The following is a 21015-nucleotide window of genomic DNA, read 5'->3' as shown; positions in this document are numbered from 1 at the left end:
GGAAACTACTTTAAAATATTTCAAGTTTATTGTTATCAAAAAAATATATAGTTTTACTATCCCTAACATACATATAAAATACGTTTGTCTTAGCATAAAAGTTGTAAAAACTTTAATAAATAATAGGTGAAATGCATAATGCTAATACGACATCGCGAGACTAATAAAGCCATCCTTGCGATACCGTATACAGATTCACAATACATTTTGGCTTAGCTTTGGTTCAATAGTTCACTTAATTGTCACTGGTCCCTCACCATATCACTATCACTTTACAATCACATAATTCTGTCTAAGTAATCATCACGCTTAATAACACCACAACACTCTGAATCTTATAATTAATCTGAGTTAACGGTCTTCTGTGAATTCTCCAAGCACCATTTATGCAAACCCAATAATATCGTCATCAACATGATCTAGTTAAACATAACTAAATATTTATTTGGGAGTAAAATGTTCATCATCATCTTTATCCAAGGATCGATTCCAAACGACCACAGATCACACTTGTTCCTTCTGCATATCCTTGTCAACAGCCTGTGTGTCGCTACTCAGTGTGTGGTCGAGGCTCTCCGCAGCTCTGACGTCATCAGGCAGGCTGGCTTTACTGGTGTCCGGTAGAAAGAAAGACAGCAGGCAAGGACCTAGGGCCACTACTCCAAAGACTACGCTTGGCAGGCCGTCCATGTATTTCGTCTGTAAAAGCAAAATTGGTCATGTTGAGCAACTTTAGCGGGAGAATCCTGTCAAACATTTTTCTTTGCATAGCGTGACAAACAAAAGTGCTGACTTATAGGGTTTGTGACCGTAGTACAATGATTGACCAGGCAGATTATCATCAGAAGCTGCCTACCCAGGGTGCATCAGACCAGACGCAATAAGAAATAGATGTGAATTGGCAAATTCTTCCTAAAGTTCTGTAAAGCATAGTAATGGAAAAATATCAAGCGGTTTTGTTTATTAAAGGTAAGTAGATAAAAGATAACTCAGAGCTAGTAAAGGATTAGGAGGATCGACTTCTGTCTGGATCCGGAATCACTGTGACAGTGCTAAGTACTTCGTCAATATTTACTTAGATGATAATGATAACACTGTTTAATAGCACACGTGTGTCAATAGTGTTTTAATTGAGTATACTGCGATGAGTGCGATATAATTTGTTTGCATTTATGTCTCTATTTTCTGAAGAATTAATAAAATGATTAGTCATAATGTGGATAGGATCGTGTCGCACATGACGTATTTCTCTATTCTCACTGACTTATCTTGTGGACTTATCCTTTCCACACATTTTTAAAGGCGACCCCTAATGTAACACCTGCGTTTTTCACCGACGTAAAAAATCAAGATCTTCAGGATCTGTAGCCCATTTCAGTCACCGAATCTAATCAAAAGCCTATAGCTCTACTATAGGATTTTACTTTAATGACAGACTTCTCCATAACATTTACGGTTGGAAGGCAGTTTTTCACTCTATTCCATTACTTTTATATTTATTTAGCATCTACCTACCTCTCTGGAAGACATAATACACTCACGAGCAATGAAAAAGTTTCAGTGACATATGGAACAGCAATGGCAGGTGTAAATTGTTCATTGCTCGTAAGTGTAGTTATCACTACCACAATAACAAAAGTACCAGGCGCACATACCAGCAGCGGAGTCTGCGGCGCGAGCACGGACCCGAGCCGGCCGACCGTCTGCGCGATGTTCACCATGGAGTTGCGGGACGTGGTCGGGAACACCTCCACGGCCACCACGAACATCGCGAACATGCCGTAGCTGCTGCCCATCTTGGCCACTACGTAGAGGAGGATCGACGCCCAGGAGAGTGCTGGAATGTAAACGTAACGATGCATGAGAATGAGAGTTTGGAGCTTCTGCATGTAATAAATATTAATCAATGGATATCTTCTAGAGATTTCGTCCGGTAATAGTTAACCACTTATTCTATAGACATTCCTATTATTAAAAATAAAAAAGCACATAAAACCCACAAAAATCCTTCACCTCAAACTCACATTTAGGAACAAAAGCGGACGCGATAAAGAAGACAGAGCAGAAGCAGTACGCCACACAAATCGGAGCCTTCCTTCCAAACTTCGCAAAGGTGAGAGCCGTGATGACCCTCACAGGGATAGCCACCAGCATCATGGCCGAGTAGTTGAGGTACTTGTTGCCGGAGACGTGGACGGCATTCAAGATGGCGCCGTTGTAGATGAACATCGTGCAGAAGAAACAAGCGGCGATCAGCACCACTCGGAGCAAGATGGTCCTGGAGCGGAGGTCGGAGAATATGATCGACATCGTCTCTTGACTCGGCTTCTCGAGGTCCTGTAAAGGCAATAGAAATCACCATTATGTCGTCTGTAGTGCTGAACAAACAAAAATAAAGTTGTAAATTACACAACCATTCATAATTTCATAATCGATTGATATTATATTAGGTAGATGGAAGCTGAGGCAATTATTCATATATTGTAGTCTTGTAGAGTGATGTGTGCTATTCTTATCTAAAAAATTTATTCTTATATATGGATTAAAACCATTAAAAAACTTACTTGATCAGCCTTGCTCTTCTCCTCCTTGATCTTCGTCAGCATATCCTGCGCCTTGTACGACAGCGTCACATTGTTAACCTTCGCCACCTTATGCACAATCTTCACCGCCTCATCCTCCCGTTTATTAGCAAACAACCACCGGACCCCTTCATCGACCAGGAAGATATAGAAGACTACGATGAGTAGAGGCGCGTATATAGTCCTCATCATGTACCGCCAGTAAGGAACCTTCCAGGCTATCAAGCCGAAAAATGCTGCCCCGAAGTTGGCCAGACTGTCGGATATGCACGAGTAGATCACTCGGTTGTTCTGGTTCACCGCTTCTAGAGCTGAAAGTGATAAAGACATATTTTAGTTTTAGGCTATTTGGTGTTGCAATCTCGATTATCTAATGAAGCAAACCTTTAGGGTTGGTCCTTTGGATGTGGCTACACGAAACGAACCTACTCGATAGGTATAATATGTATCACCCAGTTAATTGAATTCGAATAACGTCGTCGATCTAGTAATAGGTATTAAATTAGGTGTAGGTAGGATTATGGTTACTTGTGTCTAAATTAAAAGCGATGCCACACGAGTATTGTGTACTTTGCGTTAGCGCTCCGTCACGCGCAACGTCACCACTCAATCGACATTACATCGCTCTTTCTAGAGTCCCTAACTAGAAAAACTATAGCCTCATGGCTTCAGGGTGAACTCACACAAGACCAGCGACGCGTTCCCGTAGCCCAGCGAGGCCTCGAGGAACTCCAGCACCAGCAGCATCCAGTAGTCCACGGAGTAGGACTTGAGCAGCCCGCACACGCCCACCATGAGGGGAGTGCCCACGATGATCACCTTGCGCCCGTATCTGGAACCAGAGAGGATACGTTTTTTTTTATAACTGCAAAGGATATTTTATGGTTGACGTCGCGTCGCAGAAAAAAAAAACAATTTGATAATACATACCGGTCAATATTACATAAGTAGGGGTAGGGGTGAGTATGATAGCCAATTCTCAACTATAGAATTTCAGAGCAGCACAGACAGGCGACTATATAAGTGTAGCTGGAAATAAGAAGTACTTATATAAAACTAACCTGTCGGATATAAATCCCGATATGACAAACGAGAGTATGAGTCCTAAGTTATGTACAGTTCCGACTAGAGTCTTCTTCCACGGCTGGCAGCCCAGGTCGAACTGAAATGAGAAACGGACTCACATTAGACAAAACTTTAATGTTTACAATCAAATATATCAAATACATTCCCGCCCGCCTTTTGCTAACGTAAATACTCTTTGTAGGCCTGTCTCTAGACGGAGGAAAGCATTGCTGCACCGACATTTCGCCAGTGTTGTGTACAGGGAACAGGTTTAACGGGAGTCTAATAGGTGCTGAACCACTGGTGTTCACCAAAGAAGTTTCCTCAAGTGGTTTTTCCCCTATTCCATTGCTTATATATGCGCCTGGCTAGGATAGTCGCGCAAAACGCTGCTCTGACTGGCCAATCCTTACGCCACGGTGACAAATCCTATTCTAGCTCTTGTATTTGTCACCGACACGATGCGTAAAATAGGAACTGTTTTACGTACCTATTTATTATTATTGCGACTGCGTTAATGTTTACTAACTTTTACTTAGCAACACGTCATTATATTCAATAGAACTAAAGAACTCTTTGTCCAACCGTCGTCGTGGTTGCATCGCTTCCGGTCATTATCTACTGTAGTTTAATGAAATGCCTTTCATCAGTCAAGAACGGTACCTACTACCTACATGTGCACTGCCACATTTGTTAGGCGACAGCCTTATTGTCTGAGTGAAATATCTATCACGATCGATTAGCATCTGAAAAGCGGCGGTGGCATAAATTGAGGGTTACCAAAAATGATCTACTTATTGAAAGATCCCTATTAGTGACTATAAATATATGAATAAATGTATTTTAATTACTGAACAAGGGTAGAAAAGATTTTAAGCTTGGTTAAGAAAGCTTTTTGATCAATTCTTCACTTCTACTCGTACAATAAGAACAAAACACATTCATCTATTCGTCTCTCAAACCGACATCTTCACAACTGAAGGTAAAAATAGGCATGCGTCCTAATAATCCTCCTCTCAGATGCAAAACGATTGCGATAGATGTTAAAACTAGACAATAGGTAGCCTAGCCGTGAACTTGACATGATGTGGATGTGATGACGATGACACAGTGAGGGTAATAACCACAATCAGAGCCTTGGCTAAACACAGGTTAAACTAATGTGCCGCTAGCCCATCACATGGACATAATGTGCACAATTTGTTGCTTGCTATAGTAATAAGATAATGGTTGTATGCGGATTGTGTTCTGATGTAGTGTTTTGCTTTGTAAATCATCGTGATTGGCTAAAATGGTTAAAGTTTTATTTCAGGACTTGCAGGTGAAGATTTCAGTTAATAGTAGCTAAGTATGAAGTAGACCGAGTAAAATTTCACAAGTTTTCACTGTGCAAATAATTATTACTTATTATACCTTTCTAGGTTTAGGTTCTTGCTAAGAGTAAAAAGGTATGATTGATTGATGACCTATGCTATTGGATAGGTTCTTGTTAAGAATAGAAAGGTGTGATAAGTAATAATTATTTCCAAAGTGAAATCTTATTGAATACACTAAAATGTAAAACCTGAAACTATAAAACCTTATAACCGTAATGTTAGTTCAGGACTTATAACCTTATGTATTAATTTTGCCTGATTTCAAATCGCAGGACTTGATGATCATGAAAATTCAGCAAGTAATAAAGTTAACAACAACAATCTTACATTTCAGTATTGAACTCACCTCTGCCACCATACTATTGTAGTCTTCATAAACCAAGTCACGGCACGGCATCGTCTCCTCTTCACTAAACATCCTCGATGTGCATTTCTCCTGCGTCCATATCTCACTGGACGCGTTCCAATGCTGCATTAGTACTGACATATTCCCAGCACTCTCATTGTAAGGCACCATTCTATGGCACACTCCGGTTTCGGGTAGCGCGAAGTGAGACCACGTCGCGTTGTACCGGCTATTGTTGAAGTATTCACACTCTGGCACGTGGCATCTGAAAATTACAGTTGAAGTTATTTTAGTATGATGGAAAACCGATTTTAGTATGTGTTCATCATCATCCATTGTAACATCCCACCGAAACTAAGTAGTTACCTAACTATATCTGGGGTCACGATAGCTTATAAAAAATCTTTATGTTGCTCATATCAAATCAAACGTATCCATTGCATGACAGCTCTCGTTCGTTCGTTTTATAGCAATCTTTTACACGTCTTCATAAATTAAAGTGTCGAAGATACTTTTATTGTTGTTACATATTACTTTAGTGCCCGTATAGGTACCTGCATAATACATTGTAATAAATCGTGGTTTACGGTAAAAGAAACGTCTTTACGCCTAGTGATAAAGATAATACTAATACTAATGTCGACCCTTATGTTTTTTTACATCAACTGCTTTGGTAGTGATAGTCATAGAGATACCTACTTACCTCTAGATAGCTAATACATCCCCTTATAGTTAGGTAACTCAGTTGACTCTCATAATAATCATCGTAACTATTGTTTTAAGATGAAATGAATAGAATTTATAAATTAAATTAAATATTATAATAATGATGAAGTCATTGTTGAAATTTCAATGCCCTGTATTTTATAACTTTAGCTACGGTCACAATTTGATTATAATAATAACCATAGGAGGCTGTGTTGAAGTTTTGAGTTTGCATAAACCCTACACTCAATATCGGAATCAGTAATTTTAGTGTCAGTTTTGTATTCTCATAGAAAGATGTCTTCCATCTACTAAGTTGGCATGTACAATGAAACTACATAATATAAAGTCATGAAAACCGAAGTGCTTATTATTAAAGACCGTATTTAATCGATCTACTACATTTATTTGAGCAGAACTCCGTAAAAAGCAATTTTATTTTCATTAAGTAGGTACTTTATAGTTGGGCTATAGGTTATAAACGGGTCTCCTTCCAATGAAGGAAGGGTTTTAGGCCTAGTCCACCACGCTGGCCTAGTGAGGGTGGACTAGGCCAATCAGATTAGAATCTCTGTTTCTATTTTCTGTGGGAGAGTATGCACCGGCACCTGGCTCTCTCGAATGGAACCTTTGTGCCCCTAGGTCAGATTAGAGTCTTAAATTATCAATTGTCTGGTACCTGTAGTTGACCTCAGCAACAGTGAACACGAAGTGGAAGTTGCACATGGCGAGGAAGGAATCCCGGAAGGCCAGAAGCAGCAGCAGCAGCAGCTGGTACTTGCCGAAGCTGCCCAGCTCCGCCAGGATCCCGTCCAGGTTGAACCCGAGCTCCGGCTTGTCCTCCGCCATCTTGGGAATGGAGAAAAAAACGAAAATAGTCAAAGATGTGGCCTTCTTCTGATCGCGTCGGTGACCAGCACAAGAGTTTTGACGTGGTTTTGAAAAACTGCGAAAACAAAGACTAGCTGCATAATAAAAAGTCTTTCTGTCGCCATTGAGGAATGATTAAAAGTTTCCCAGTTAAAAAATTGTCAGTCCATGACTGCAATTGACAAGCGTTGATTTTCGATACCGATCATCACAGTAGGTTATTCTTAGACGATACTCTACTTTATTAAACTGCCCGTGCGCAAAGGGCTTATTGCCATCGATCGCATCGTTAAGAAAGGATGGGAGGCAAGAAACTCCTGAGACATGTTTTAAAAAAAGACCATAATAATAATACCGCAATAATTAGTTTCAGGTATGCGATACAATATTGATATTTAAATTTAATACGGTAGCAGAATTAATACGATGGCGAATCAAACAATACAAATTTAAAGAATGTACGATGCCGATTCGATTTTTGTACGCAAATCGTTTCGTAGTATCATCGTAAGTACCTATATTATTCGTTTTGATTCTTTATGAGAATCAATCCACAATGTTTAAAGTTTCAGCAACGTGACAAGTCAAACATTAACATTCACCAGAATGTTAAATAACTTTCAACTTCTGACTGCGAGTTTCTTAAACACTATTTCAAAACAGTGCTAACAGAAAAAATATTTCTCAGCTGTGCTTGTGCATTTGGTCTTTACCAGTTTTGTTAGGGGGTGAATATTCTAGATTCTAGGACATAGGTAACACGTATTTATAAGTGCATAAATTTGCATTCCTTAAAGGTTTTATTGTATTAGGTATTTTATTTTATTAATTAGTTACTTACAGTAGTTTTGGTTTCCTTATGGCTGGCCGTCATTTTATTATAATCAGGTACTTTGACTACTTAAGCTAATTTATTTTTGTTCTCAATCTTCGTCATCTGTCGTGAAGGGCCATCATTATCTGAAAGAAACGCAAAATTTATAATGAATACATTACGTATTGTTTGAATTTTGGACACTATCATCAGCCAATAAAGGTATCTATGAAACGCTACAACACTCTCGAATTTCGCCATCTAGAGCTTAGATTCTCACTGGATCTGTACAACATCCTACATTAAGAACTCAAAGCAGGATAGGGATTACTCTATTAAACTACACGTTCAAGGCTGATAATGTAAACAGGAAGCGCAGTCATTCTAATCCTGCTAGTGTTTCAAGAGTCCCCAATCGAGACCTCTATAATTACCTATCCTCATCAAATAACTTTAATATACAAAAATAATCTATAAATAATAGATTGAATAAGTAAATCGCACTCTGACACAGTTTGACCGATAGCAAGTTGAACTTTCAACCTGTCGTACGCATGCGTCGGCTGACTCGGTGTGATCAGAAGGGTTACTCTATCCTAACTAATCCTAACTAATATTATAAATGCGAAAGTAACTGTGTCTGTCTGTTACTCTTTCACGCCAAAACTACTGAACGGATTTGAATGAAATTTGGTAAACAGATGGTCTAGACCCTGAGAAAGAAAATATGCTACTTTTTATCTCGAAATTCCCGCGGGAAAACTTTTTAAGGCGAAGCGAAGCTCGCGGGAACAGCAAGTACTGGAGAAAAACGAACGGACGTGAGCTTTCGTGTAATCGGCACGTTTAAAACAACGAGATAGAGTCGCAGAGAGCTCCAGAGAGCAGAAGAGCTCCGAATCTTCGTTTTTCGTTTTAGAGAGCGACCCCCAGCTACTCGCGAGATAACAGAATGGCACGCGCTATTTATAACCGTCAAACAAAACAAATAGGGTTTATGTGTAGGTGTGTTGTTGTCTGTTGTATCGTAGGTCTACTTCTCAGCGGGTCAGAGACAAACACTATAGAACTATAGGGTAGGTTGAAACCACGGAACCATCCGCATCCTACGAAGACACTATGGCCAAACACCATTACCAATGTCGAGCTATGGAAGGTTACAAACCAAGGAAGTGTCCATAGTTCAGCTGGCTTCAGTGATCGTAACTGATCACTGAGGTTAAGTAACAACTGGCACGGTCAGCCATTGGATGGGTGACCGATTTCAAGTGGTCCTTTTCTGGACGCTTCTGTGCTTCAGACGGCACGTTAAGCCGTGGGTCCCGGTTGCTGCTTCGGCAGCAGTCGTTAAGCCTAGTCAGAGGCCTTCGGGCAGCTTGCAAACATCTGGAAGACTAGTTGCCAACTTGCCCGACAACTCTCTCAGCACAAGCTTGCTTATGTTGGGGTCCACCAACCCGCACTAGGTGGTGGACTAGGCCTAAACCCTTCCTTCATTGGAAGGAGACCCGTGCTCCAGCAGAGGGGACGTGATGGATCGTGATAATGGCAGGATATGGCAGATTCATAAGAAGCAGACCCAAATATGCATGATATTTAACTAAGTTAGTTTAGAAGTTAATTCAATGCTGCTAATAAGTGTCATTTTTTTTGTTCTCGCAGATTTCAATATAGAATTATCTACAAACTGGCAGACACATTGTTATTTCAATTCAATTTCAAGATGTTATAGTAACACCATATTTCTGTAAAAACTAATTGACAATGAGGATCCATTATTTCAGCAAACACACATGACGCATGGCGCTGAAGCCACGCAAAGGAAATAAAACTACTTTTATGTAGTTTGATATCAAAAACGTGACTGTAGCGGTTTTCATACGTAAAATATCAGTCTACATTGAAGACATTACACCTGAAATTATACACCTAAGTAGTTTGTTGCTCTTTCCAGCTCATCATGGGTCATTGAGTCAAAACAGCTCACCCAAATAGCTTAAGAACCACACTCACGGGTAATGAAACAGTTCCACCTGCCATTACCGTTTCATATCAGTGGAACTTTTTCATTGCTCGCTCTTGTTCATTTGTCATACTAGGTACTTAAGTACACTCACTTGAAAAGTATCAACAATAAAGTGTTCGGTAACAATTGGTTTTGGAAGGTAGCTGGTTTCAGCCACTGTTACAGGTTTCAGGGCATAATTGCGTAAGATAAGTCAAACTAGGGATATCACTATGCAATAGGTATTAATAATAATTACAAAAAAGACATCACTTGACTGGAAATTTTAACTACTAATACAGTAATTTTAACTCACCAACAATTAAATATATTTTGTACGTTTAAACGAACATTATCAAATCACAGTCCTCCAATATTTTATTTTCGGAGACAGGACACGACTCCCGAACGCTCTGAACCGAAAAACACTTCGTACAGTCGCATTTCAACTGCCTATTCAACGTTACAATTAGTCACGTCGATTCGGAAGTCCAAAACAATCTCAAATTCTAATACACATTCGGATGTTTTGAATTTGGAACGGTTGTTCTGCAGTCGCGCGGCGCGGCGCTTGTGCCTGCACTAGTGTCGCCGGCCAGTGCCAAGCCAACGTTCTGTATGTTTACTAAACACACGACTCTAAGGGGCTACTCTAACTTAGCTAAAAAACTAGAGCTGTCATGCAGTTGGTGGGCAACGAGGTATAGAGTCGTTGTTAGCGTTCTGCAACTTAGTTTTTTACTTACTTAGGAAGCTAGAGAGACCCCCTGAAGGGTTACCCTGAAAACAAACGAACGATAGGCTGTCATGTAAACGGTACGGTAGATTGTAGAGTCGTCATAACTTTATGTTTCGTTAACTAGTGTGACCCCCATGTTACTACAATTTCATACCCTGGTCCAGCATAATTACTGGCTTTCATACTATTGTTCGTACACATTCAGTGGCAAGGCCGCTATGCTGACGCGTGGTGACAAATAAAGTTCATTGTATTTTTGTTTTGTTTACTAACACGAGACCGGACTAAACATTTTCTAAATGTTTCGGAAAATTCAACCTTTTGTTTTCAGGGAATTTATTCAGTTACGTGCAGGGTATGACATAATGATTTGAGAATATGGCAACCGTATGTTGCGGGCGCGGCCGAAGAGACCTTTTGTAGTATCGTGACTTGCCGTGGGACCGTAGTACTGTGGTCCCTCTTCAGTTGACTACCATCAACATGTTATTTATATTGTATAACCTCAATGCGTAGTCGACACTCAAGGTTGGCCTACGAAAGTAAAAAAAACTAACTACTACTTTAAAACGCCTTTTCATTTAAACCTGAATTAATTCTAGATCTTCTTCGGCCTAGGTCAAGCGCCTAGGAAGTTTAGGTTCAGGTACTTTCTTCATCCAATCGGATCCACATTTTCTCATTATAATGGCAACGCAAACACATTGAAAAAAAAATCAATTATTCAGCATAACACTGAAACAGCTTATACATACTTATTATTAAAACAAAGAGAAGCCTGTGAAATTTCACAGGGGTATCTTTAGTGACCATATTATTATGAAGAGCTATGTTTAGGAAACCATGCTGGACCCAATGATTATGAATTATGATAGTGTAATGTAAGCTGAAAGATTATTGAATGAAATAGGTTTCATAATCGTAGTTGATGACCACATCACCGAAGCTATATAGGTAATAATAATTAATGATGATAGTCTCACTTTATTCTCAATCGGGCAGTACCTATGAACATTACTTACCAAAAAAAATAATTCAGTGGCATAATATATGTACCTAAGTAGATATGTTTGTGATGGAGGTAGGGGTGGTATTTTATACTTATGCTTATGACTTTGACCGAGCGTTGACCCATGATTCACCCAAAAAATCGCACTGAGTAAAAAATATTCTGAATGCTCTATGTGTAGTTGTGTACACAGAACAATAACAATATGATCAATACTAATACATTTACACTAGTCCAAAATTAATAATGCACATGCAGATCTTCACACCCGAATCATTAAATCTTAAGAGCCTTAAAAAAAACATTTGCATATTGCACCAGAGAGTCAATATCATGTGTCACATAATCGAAAACAACCGATCTGTCAAAGATTTCTATGCGCATTATCAATTTTTGAGCACTGTATAACATTATCTAAAAAAAAACTTGATTACTTACCTAAGTACATTCTTCGCATCAATGAGAACTACCCTAAATATTATTTTTAAAAATAGTTACAAATATTTACCGAACAATGCACAGTAATTTATAAATGTTACACTGATCAGTTCCCTTTTAAATGACTAGTTGAATTGCATTTACTACTGGGCGACTAACTGATCAAGAAGCGTAAAATACACTGATGGAGAAATTACCTATTTATACCTTTAGGTGCTTTTCTTAGTCATCAGAAGCACTTATTTATGGCAATAGATACTTAGACATAAAAGTCGTGTTTTATTTGGAAGCCCGCATTTAGGTACAATCACTAAGACTCAGGTGGTAGTGAACCTGCTTCCGGGGATAGGGGCTGCAGGTTCGAATCCAGTCCAGGACAAACTTGAGGTTAGCACTTGTGATTCCCTTGTGTCTGGCTATTGATTACCCATACATAATTTGGGGTCGGATGGCCGGAAATACCTACTCAAATCCTAGACCCGGAAGAAATACCAATGGAGGTGTTTAAACAAGTATCTATCTGCCTAGGCCGGGGTCGAACAATGTGCAATCGCTGAAAATTTCGGTCATCACATTAAGAAAAAATAATAATAAGCACCTACATTTTTTTTTATTACCATGTACTTTATGTCAACAAAAATTTCAGTAATTGTATTTTTTATTGTAATTGCGTACATAGTAACGATTGGTCACAAATTACCTACTTATTTAAAGTACGAGAAGAAAAGTTGGAACAAATCTATTATACCCGTTAAGTACCTAACTATTTTGTTGACAACACCAGCGGTAAAATAATTTTTTTTTAGTTAAAAAAAACATTGTTCTTTTGCTAAATAAAATGCCTATTTTAGTTATGTTATACTACTTATGTTATAATATTATTAATATGTATATCACTCTTGGTGATGTTGAAACTCACACAGTATCTGATAAGTTTTAATTCGATGGTTTAGGTTTAGGTAGGGTGAATTTATAGGGTGTGAATTCGTTCTTCATAGTACTCAGTACGCAGTAAGTAGCTATACACTTTTGTACCTTGTCAATCTGAAACCGCCTGTCCATTCATTGAAATATTGACGGTTCGTCAGTTTGACAAGGTGCAGAAGTGTATAACGACGAATGTCAGCAGTAAGTAGATCATTTTCCTTTTTAAATTTTATGCAGTATAAACTTAGATACTATTTGTATAGTGGGAAACGGATGCTGTGTGAATGAACCATAAGGTAAGTATACCTACCTACCCTACATAAAATGAAATAATTATTTTCTCTCATTGTTAACGAAGCTACACTGAGCTACACTTCCTCCATTCGTGCGCACGACTCGCCCACTATTCACTCAGAAGTCACGCTGGGACAACTACCTCGTCATCTCACATACATGCAATAACACAGTCATACTTACATCCCATACACATTGGACTTACGTAGATAATAAGTATAATACATACCCGAGAAACGACGTAAAGTAACACAATGAAATTATGCAGAGTTGGCGTCAATTCGGTATGCAAAGTAAAAGTAAAATGCTGCTAATACAAAAACAAAGTTTAAAAAATCATCGATTTGAAAACCATAAAATTAGTTTTATATATTGCTACCGTGGCCGTGGCCGTGGAGAAGACTGGAGACTTTATAGGATGATAGGCAACGATGATCAGCTAGCACTAGATTCCAAAGTCATTAAGGCTGATGGCTGAAGCTAATCAAGACATATAAAAATGTACCTATACAATGTAATTAAGTACCTACATTTTTTAATATTAGTTAATCTAAAAATCACTAATGACGGCTGTTTCTGGTGATGTCTTCAGCAAATTCTACATTCCAGGCACCAGGGATTAGGGGGCAGGTTCTAAAAATTAAAATTAGCATGACCAGGGGGATGCAACTTATACTGCAAGGGAAAATACAGGGCAAAACAAGACGTGGCCGTAGAAGAACCCACTGGCTACAGAACCTCGCCGAATGGTTCAATATGTCCACCATAGAGCTATTCCGAGCTGCGACTTCCCGGGCCCAAGTGGTCATAATCATAGCCAACCTACGATAGTAGATGGCCCCTGAAGAAGAAGAAGGGGGATGGCCTTGGCAGTTATTGGAAAAACGATCCAGACGGAAGTTATGATTTTTATCAACTAATCTAAGATGTATTTTGTGCTAGTATAGCAGTAGGCAACTATAAAAAAACATAATTTTCAATCATGTTAAGTGTTTTATGGCCGCTGCAGAAATACCGTTGCCATGCACGCTAGAAAGTACTCAAGTTTAACTTCGAGTCGCTAGGTACCTAGTTTTTGTCTAGCTTTCATTATTTATTTTTATCGAAGCACCCGCTTTCTTCTGCGATTTGAATCACTTTCATTTTCATTTCATATGCAATAAATAGATACCGAGATAATAAGTTTATACGTAGAGAGTTGCTTGTCTAAGGTAAAGAGTTAAAAATAAAAAGAATTACTGTACTATTGCATTTGGTTAGGCACTTTTACTTACCAACATAGCGATTGATACAGGTACTTTACTTCCTATCATCATTAAGAAAATATTAGATGTTACAGACAAAACTGCGATCACGCAATCTCCATCGCATGACGCTGCGTAAACGCGCGTAATAGCGCAGTTTGCATTTCATCGAATCGAATTACAATAATTACATCGACATACTGGGTGCATGCATGCCACTCGACCGTTCTACTGGAGAGAAGTATGCTGGCTATCATCGGACAGGCTCTCCAAAAGACAATGTTATAGCCAAGAGAAGAGCGCTAATAATTAAGAGACCGGAAATTTACCGATTTACCCAAATACATTAATTGTGACCTATTATGGGAAACACATGAACTTAAATTGACATCAGTGTAACAATGTCCACGAGGCCTATTTTACATGCCTATGACAATTTCAGCATGTAAGGTACCAAATACCTACATTATAAGAACTTCACTGTTTAGATAAACAAATCTGGAACTTCGGTTTTTTCAGATTTAGGTAGGTACAGCCTGTAAACCACCCTGGCTCGCAGAGTAAATTTTTCAGTAGGATTGAATTTTTCCTACTTACAAGCTTTGATTAAAAACAGTAATCAAAGTAAAGATGAAATATTTTAAATATAAAATTTTTGGTTTAAGTAAGTAAGAACATTGATAGTAGTCGGCTGCTAAAAGAAATTGGCAGCAGGCTCAAAGAAGTCACAAGGGACCCTAGGGCTGGCTCGTACCACGCTCAAAGGATAAGCATCGCCATACAGCGAGGTAACGCGGCCAGCGTCTTGGGTACCCTACCCGACAGTGGCAGCGATCTGGCCAGCATCTTCTTTTTAGTTTAATTTTAATTTTATATTAGTTAGTTTTAGTTAGGGATTAATATTTTATCATTTTGTCAAATTGATAAAATATGTTTTATTTTCGTAAAGGGTCTGGCTGGAATAAGTGGAGTAATGAATATAATATACTTAATGGTCTGCAATAGGGAATCGAGGGTTGGCATTGTCATAGAATTATGTAGTAAATGATGCTCTACAGCCTTGAAAAAAATCACACAGGTAGTTGAAGAGTCTAGCTAGGTGCTGAATCATTCGAATTTAAGTAAATGATTATGGATAACTGTAAATTAATTTCAGAATATCAAGAAAAACCAGTCAATCACACTCCCGTATTGTAACAACTGTGTCGTATTTATAAAGAATTTTCATATGATTTTTATCATATTATAAAGTTAAAGGCTTGGACTAGGCGCTAAATACCTTGTTTTTTAATAAACACACACTTATTTTGTGTAAATTAATCCCAAACTTGAGCAATTTTTTTCCCTCAAATCTTCATACAAATATCTATGGCGGCTTTCTGTGTTATAAAATCATAAACACAAGTGACGTTTGACTCAGTTGGCCGCTGGCCTCCAAAGAAGGGTCACGTCGGTTTAGGCAGCACTGACAGCTCGCGATCTTATCGTGTACAGATACAAAATCACTGCACATTGGTTGTCATTGCACTTTTTCAACTTTTATGACACCAACATAATTTGATTTGAAATTGAGGAAGCATAATTCTTCCAGTATATTCAATACATTAAATTAAATTAGATAGTGTGCAATATTCTCGTGATATTACAGTCTCGTAAAGGTCTGATGAGGAGCAGGAATATAGCGAATGGATCTAAGTGATGACAATACGCAAGAACATTAGGTTAGGGATCAAAAATACAGTCTCTTGGTGCTGGTTGAGGTATGGTCTCGTGAGGATCTGATGAGGGCAGTAACACGGTGGTGGCTCAATTTTATTTCAAAGATGTTAATAGCTAAAAGCATCGAGTTTGGGCTATTAAGTATGTTTTTCAGAGAGAGAGAAAGAGATTTTGTTTTTCCTCTGGATGTGTTAGGTTTACTGGGTTTACTAAGTTCATTCTGTTAATGGCATCAAGTTGTTATGTGTTCATAAGTAATAATTATTTATTAACAAAATGCTGTTGATTCTCCACGAAAATGTAAAAATAAAACACACACACACACACACACTCACGCCTTGTACTAATGTACTCCCTTGCGGGGTAGGCAGAGGTGCATTGCTGCACCCACTTTTCGCCAGAGTGTTATGTTAGTCCCAATGTAATAGGGGGCGGGCCTATTGCCATTTTACAGGCACATCCAAGACCCGGGAACAAATATCTGTGTTTAAACAAATATCTGCCCCAGCCGGGAATCGAACCCGGGACCTTCGGCTCAGTAGTCAGGGTCACTAACCACTACGCCATTCGGTCGTCGTAAAAATAAAAATAAAATAAATAAAAATAAATTCGTAACGTAAAATTGTCAATGACGGAATTTCTTCTATAGACAGTAGCCACAAAAAAAAACAAACGATAGATGGCGTGATTTGAAGATAAAGATACATTTTTTCGACACATAGACAGCAACAACAAAAAAAATACAGATTTAAAGAAAAGAAACACATACTTATACAAAACAACAAAGAAAAAAAAAGGATACACATCAAAATAACTGGAAAAAATATAAGCCCCAATTTACTTGTGTGGGACAGGGAGTACCATAATATTTTTTTTGGGGTACTCCCCATCTATGCGTAATATAAGCTTGATATCTTTACCCGTTTCTGAGAAAAAGGGCGGTGACAGACAGTCAGTCAGACAGACGGACAACAAAGAGATCCTATAACGGTTGCTTTTTTTCTTTTGACGTTCGAAACCCTAAAATTAAGTAAAAATATTATGCTGCCAAAAAATGTACTTACAGGTATTGAAAAAGCGGTATATAAACAAATTATACCAGCAGAGGGTTCACCATTTAGCTGAATGTTACTTAGAAAACGGCCTTGAGTGGCGGTCAAGTTGGTCCCCGCCTGCGATACTTTCCATTAACATTGGGACTCGTTTTCATGTTTTTAGCGTACAGTCAGGTTTTTAGTTTTTTATAATTGTATTTTTTTATTTGTAACTTTTTAGTTGTTTTTATTTTATGAAATTTTACGTCGGTAGGTAGTTCATGATTTTATTTATTTATTTAAACTGGAACACCAGCAGCTTATACAACTAACATTTTTAAGACAGATATTAAAATTATAATTTCGTTGTACAAGCCAATTAAAGGTGTACACAACATTCTTAAATTATCAATGACAACTTAAAATAAAAATTTATATAAAATTAACAATTTTTGAAGTTAAATAAAATATATAAAAGGTTTTTCTAAGTACTAAGTACAGAGATCACAGTATGAACACAAATATTTATACTTTAAAACTAAAACAAACAATCAGATAAGTACTAAGAACATTTTTTCATACATTGAATTTTTTTCTTAAAACAATAATAGGAATCGTGAAAAATGTCAAGATTATCATTATCCAATTTGTTGCTATAAATGTTATGTATGATCATTTTTTATTTCAATAATTTTGGTGTTGTTATTTAAATACCTTCAATATGCATATTTTTGTAATGTGAAAATCAAGTCCTTTCATTTGATACCTTACACGGCAAAGTTGAATTATTATTTTTTCGATCATCACGTTATGTCCTCAAGAGGGCGCTATGTACATTTTAATGGAACGTCACATAGCCTATAGCCATCGCGCCATCAATACGCTTCTAACAATACCTCATACATCAAAATCTATCAAGCCGTTTAGGCTACAGGAGGGAACAAAGAAACAAACATACATATATACATACATACAATCAAAAAACATTACCCTCCTCCTTCGGCAGTCGGGTAAAAAGGAGTAAGACAGGGGGTCATTCTGAACTTTTGCTCTACGAGTTTTGGAAATTAACAAAAAAAAACCTTTTTCATAGAAACTTTGTTGGACATGTGACTTTTTACCATGGAAAACGAATATTTTTTTTCGCGAATTTGCAAATCTCGTAGAACAAAAGTTGTTCAGAATGACCCCTTGAGTCATCCCCTTTTGGCTTAGTATAGCCCTTTTGCGACACTATGTATTTACTTTGCTTTGTCGTCGGGGTTCAGTAGGCTGGAGGATGCCCGAAACTTATTATCTACACTTTAATACTTTTAGTTACCTTTCTACAAGTAAATACCACATTTGTTTGAGAAAGCTAATCGGGTTCCGAGTATAGAGTAAAGTGGCACCCCTATTAATTTCTACTCTTTCCTGGTGCCTACCAGTGTAAGTAAGAATTATACTTACTTACCCTAAAATCACCCAAAATGTACTTGAACATAATTGTCAATAAAGTTGGCGAGTAAAAGTTTATCGACCCACTGTGCAAACTTACATGTGTGCGTGTCACTGCGTGTGCTGTGTGAAGAGCATTGAAAACCCAAAATTGGCGCGGCACGTCACCCTGTACGGGCCCTTAAACATAAAAGCATTTTATTTGTTTCTGATGAAAGATGATGATACTTAGTTTACCTACAGACGTTTAGGTACATAATTAGTACTTAACAGGGATTTTTATCTAGCTACAATACAATATATATTTATGCAGATAGTTTATCACAATGGCATAGTTCCAATTATAATTGATTAACATTACAATCGAATTCTTTACACGAGATTCTAATTAAACCTAATACAGTGTGAATGTGTGATATTATAATATACCTACACGTGCGATTGTCGTCAAGCTAACGTTATCGTTAGAGACATTACCTACTCTAATATTTTTTTATAACTTTACAATAATTATGGCCCGTATAAGTATCTGACGACAGCGTCGAAGAAGTAGAGAACATGTAAATACCTACTATCTGAATAACTAAGTAAGTACATGAATAATACCCAGATACTTATTTTGTCATTGAAACCACTGGGCATACTCCCACTAAGGTACATTTTACACACTTACCGGACAATGAGAATCCTGAGGTAATTTAACTAACAAATATCACAGTCACTCTAAAGTTATGATTGCAAACAGCACACTCACGACAATACGCGTAAACGCGTTGAACCACACGCGGTCTGTAGCCTAACTGCAGTGTGCACGCTACTCTCTCACTTACTATGAACTTAATACTATCACATCATACCGAATACTGACTTACTTACTACCAGAGAGTAATGAGACAACTCTTACTTTATCGAAAAATTGTGTCTGTCTGGCTGGACTACAATTGACCCTATAAATTCAAGATGAGAGATAAAAAAATACGACTGTGCTATGCTATATTGTAGAATTTTATCATTGTTGTTTCTGTCACACTGAGATACTTTCATTGTGGGACCAATTCTGATATGGCAACTTAACACCCTTTATTTATTTAAATGCAAAATCACTTCTCTTCATCACTCTAATATAGTCTTATTAAATTTTTAATTATAAGTTTTAGACAAAAAATGCTTACCGTGTGGAAAGTAAGTATTCTAATTAATTAGATAGGTAATACATATATACAGCATGTTTATGATACATTTATATACAGGCTTATAATTTATAAATACGATAAGTGCCTACATAATTATGTTTCTATATTATTATAAAAATATAGATAGCTGCATTGAAAGTGAAACTATTACACTTTAATTTTACTATTTCCTTAATTTATTCTTCACATGAAAACGTCAGAATAAAATATGGATTTCGCAAATACTTGTAATAAGCAAGTAAATATGCGCGATTCTGTTGACTCCTTGTCCAATGAGTGTATAGTGCCACAATCTTATCTGTTCCGGTGGTCAAAATGTGCAACTAACGAGACGTCATTGTCAAACGTCATTTCATACTCTGTGCGTTATTTGAGTTGTCAATTTCTGCGAAGAGGCTGACGCTACGTTATTTAATTTGTTTTGTGATTTTCTGGGTGAAATAATGCCAAAAGCGCTGTAATGTGATGTAAGAAAAGTAGTACTATATATATTGGCTTTTATGCAGGAAGAATAACATATTCAGGCGCCTTTAATTCCGTTTGAAAAAGTGGAAGAACGAGTTGCAGCGGCTACAGGTTAGTGTTGCCAAATATGACGAATAATTTTACCCATATACTCCATGTAATTTTATTAAATATTTTCCCGAGAGGCCCGTGCCCCAGCAGTGGCGACGGGATGGGTCGTGATACTCGTGATGAAAAGTATATAATCTTTATTTTTCTTTGATTACAGATGTGAGAACATGACATGATACTTTAAATCTTAGGCAGTACACCAAGAAGAATTTCTCGCACCTGCAGCGATTTTAGACGAAATAATGATGATTTATGACAAGTCATTGTTTTCCCAACCTATCAAGAGTTGGCTGAAAGAAATTGCTTTTTGGCAATTAGCCTTTGGAAGGAGACCCGTGCCCCAGCAGTGGGGACGTGATGGGTGGTGATGATGATGATGATGATGATGAATTAGCTTTTGCACACTGTCTGAATTTCTTTTAATTGTATGCTCTTGTTTCTATTTACTTTATAAAATGTAAAATAAAGTGTTCAAAAATAATAATTAATAGTTTTTTTAAGTCGTATCTCGTTATTCCCACGACCCACATATATTACCTATACCATTTTAATCTAGATTTAATCTCCTATATCAGAACATAATCAGAACTAATTTTATTTCTGTTCGCCGTGGACAAATTTTCTATACAACAAATGTTGTTG

The 21015-nt window shown here is 37.6% G+C and overlaps 1 protein-coding gene across 3 annotated transcripts; it reads right to left on the bottom strand.

Moving 5' to 3' along the window:
* Positions 1 to 30: 30 nt before the first annotated feature.
* Positions 31 to 19448, bottom strand: LOC105385160 (organic cation transporter protein). Of its 3 annotated transcripts, XR_005254261.2 has the most exons (11): positions 10080 to 10371; positions 7786 to 7904; positions 6754 to 6923; positions 5370 to 5634; positions 3644 to 3744; positions 3266 to 3414; positions 2565 to 2893; positions 2025 to 2337; positions 1656 to 1837; positions 438 to 699; positions 31 to 401 (listed from the first exon to the last, which is right to left on the bottom strand). XR_005254261.2 is itself a non-coding variant. In XM_038113295.2 (10 exons), the coding sequence occupies exons 2-10, from the start codon at positions 7816 to 7818 to the stop codon at positions 505 to 507; spliced, it is 1737 nt and encodes a 578-aa protein (XP_037969223.1). In that variant the 5' UTR covers positions 7819 to 7904; positions 19278 to 19448; the 3' UTR covers positions 31 to 504. The 3 variants fall into 3 exon arrangements, 2 of the variants coding, with proteins under 2 accessions (XP_037969223.1, XP_011553792.2); XM_038113295.2 differs by lacking the exon at positions 10080 to 10371 and adding an exon at positions 19278 to 19448 and having other exon boundaries at positions 31 to 699; XM_011555490.3 differs by having other exon boundaries at positions 31 to 699.
* Between the last annotated feature and the right edge of the window lie 1567 nt (positions 19449 to 21015).

Source organism: Plutella xylostella, chromosome 23 (genome assembly GCF_932276165.1).
Source record: "Plutella xylostella chromosome 23, ilPluXylo3.1, whole genome shotgun sequence".
NCBI classification, from domain to species: Eukaryota; Metazoa; Arthropoda; class Insecta; order Lepidoptera; family Plutellidae; genus Plutella; species Plutella xylostella.
This window is presented reverse-complemented; position numbering and strand designations above follow the sequence as displayed.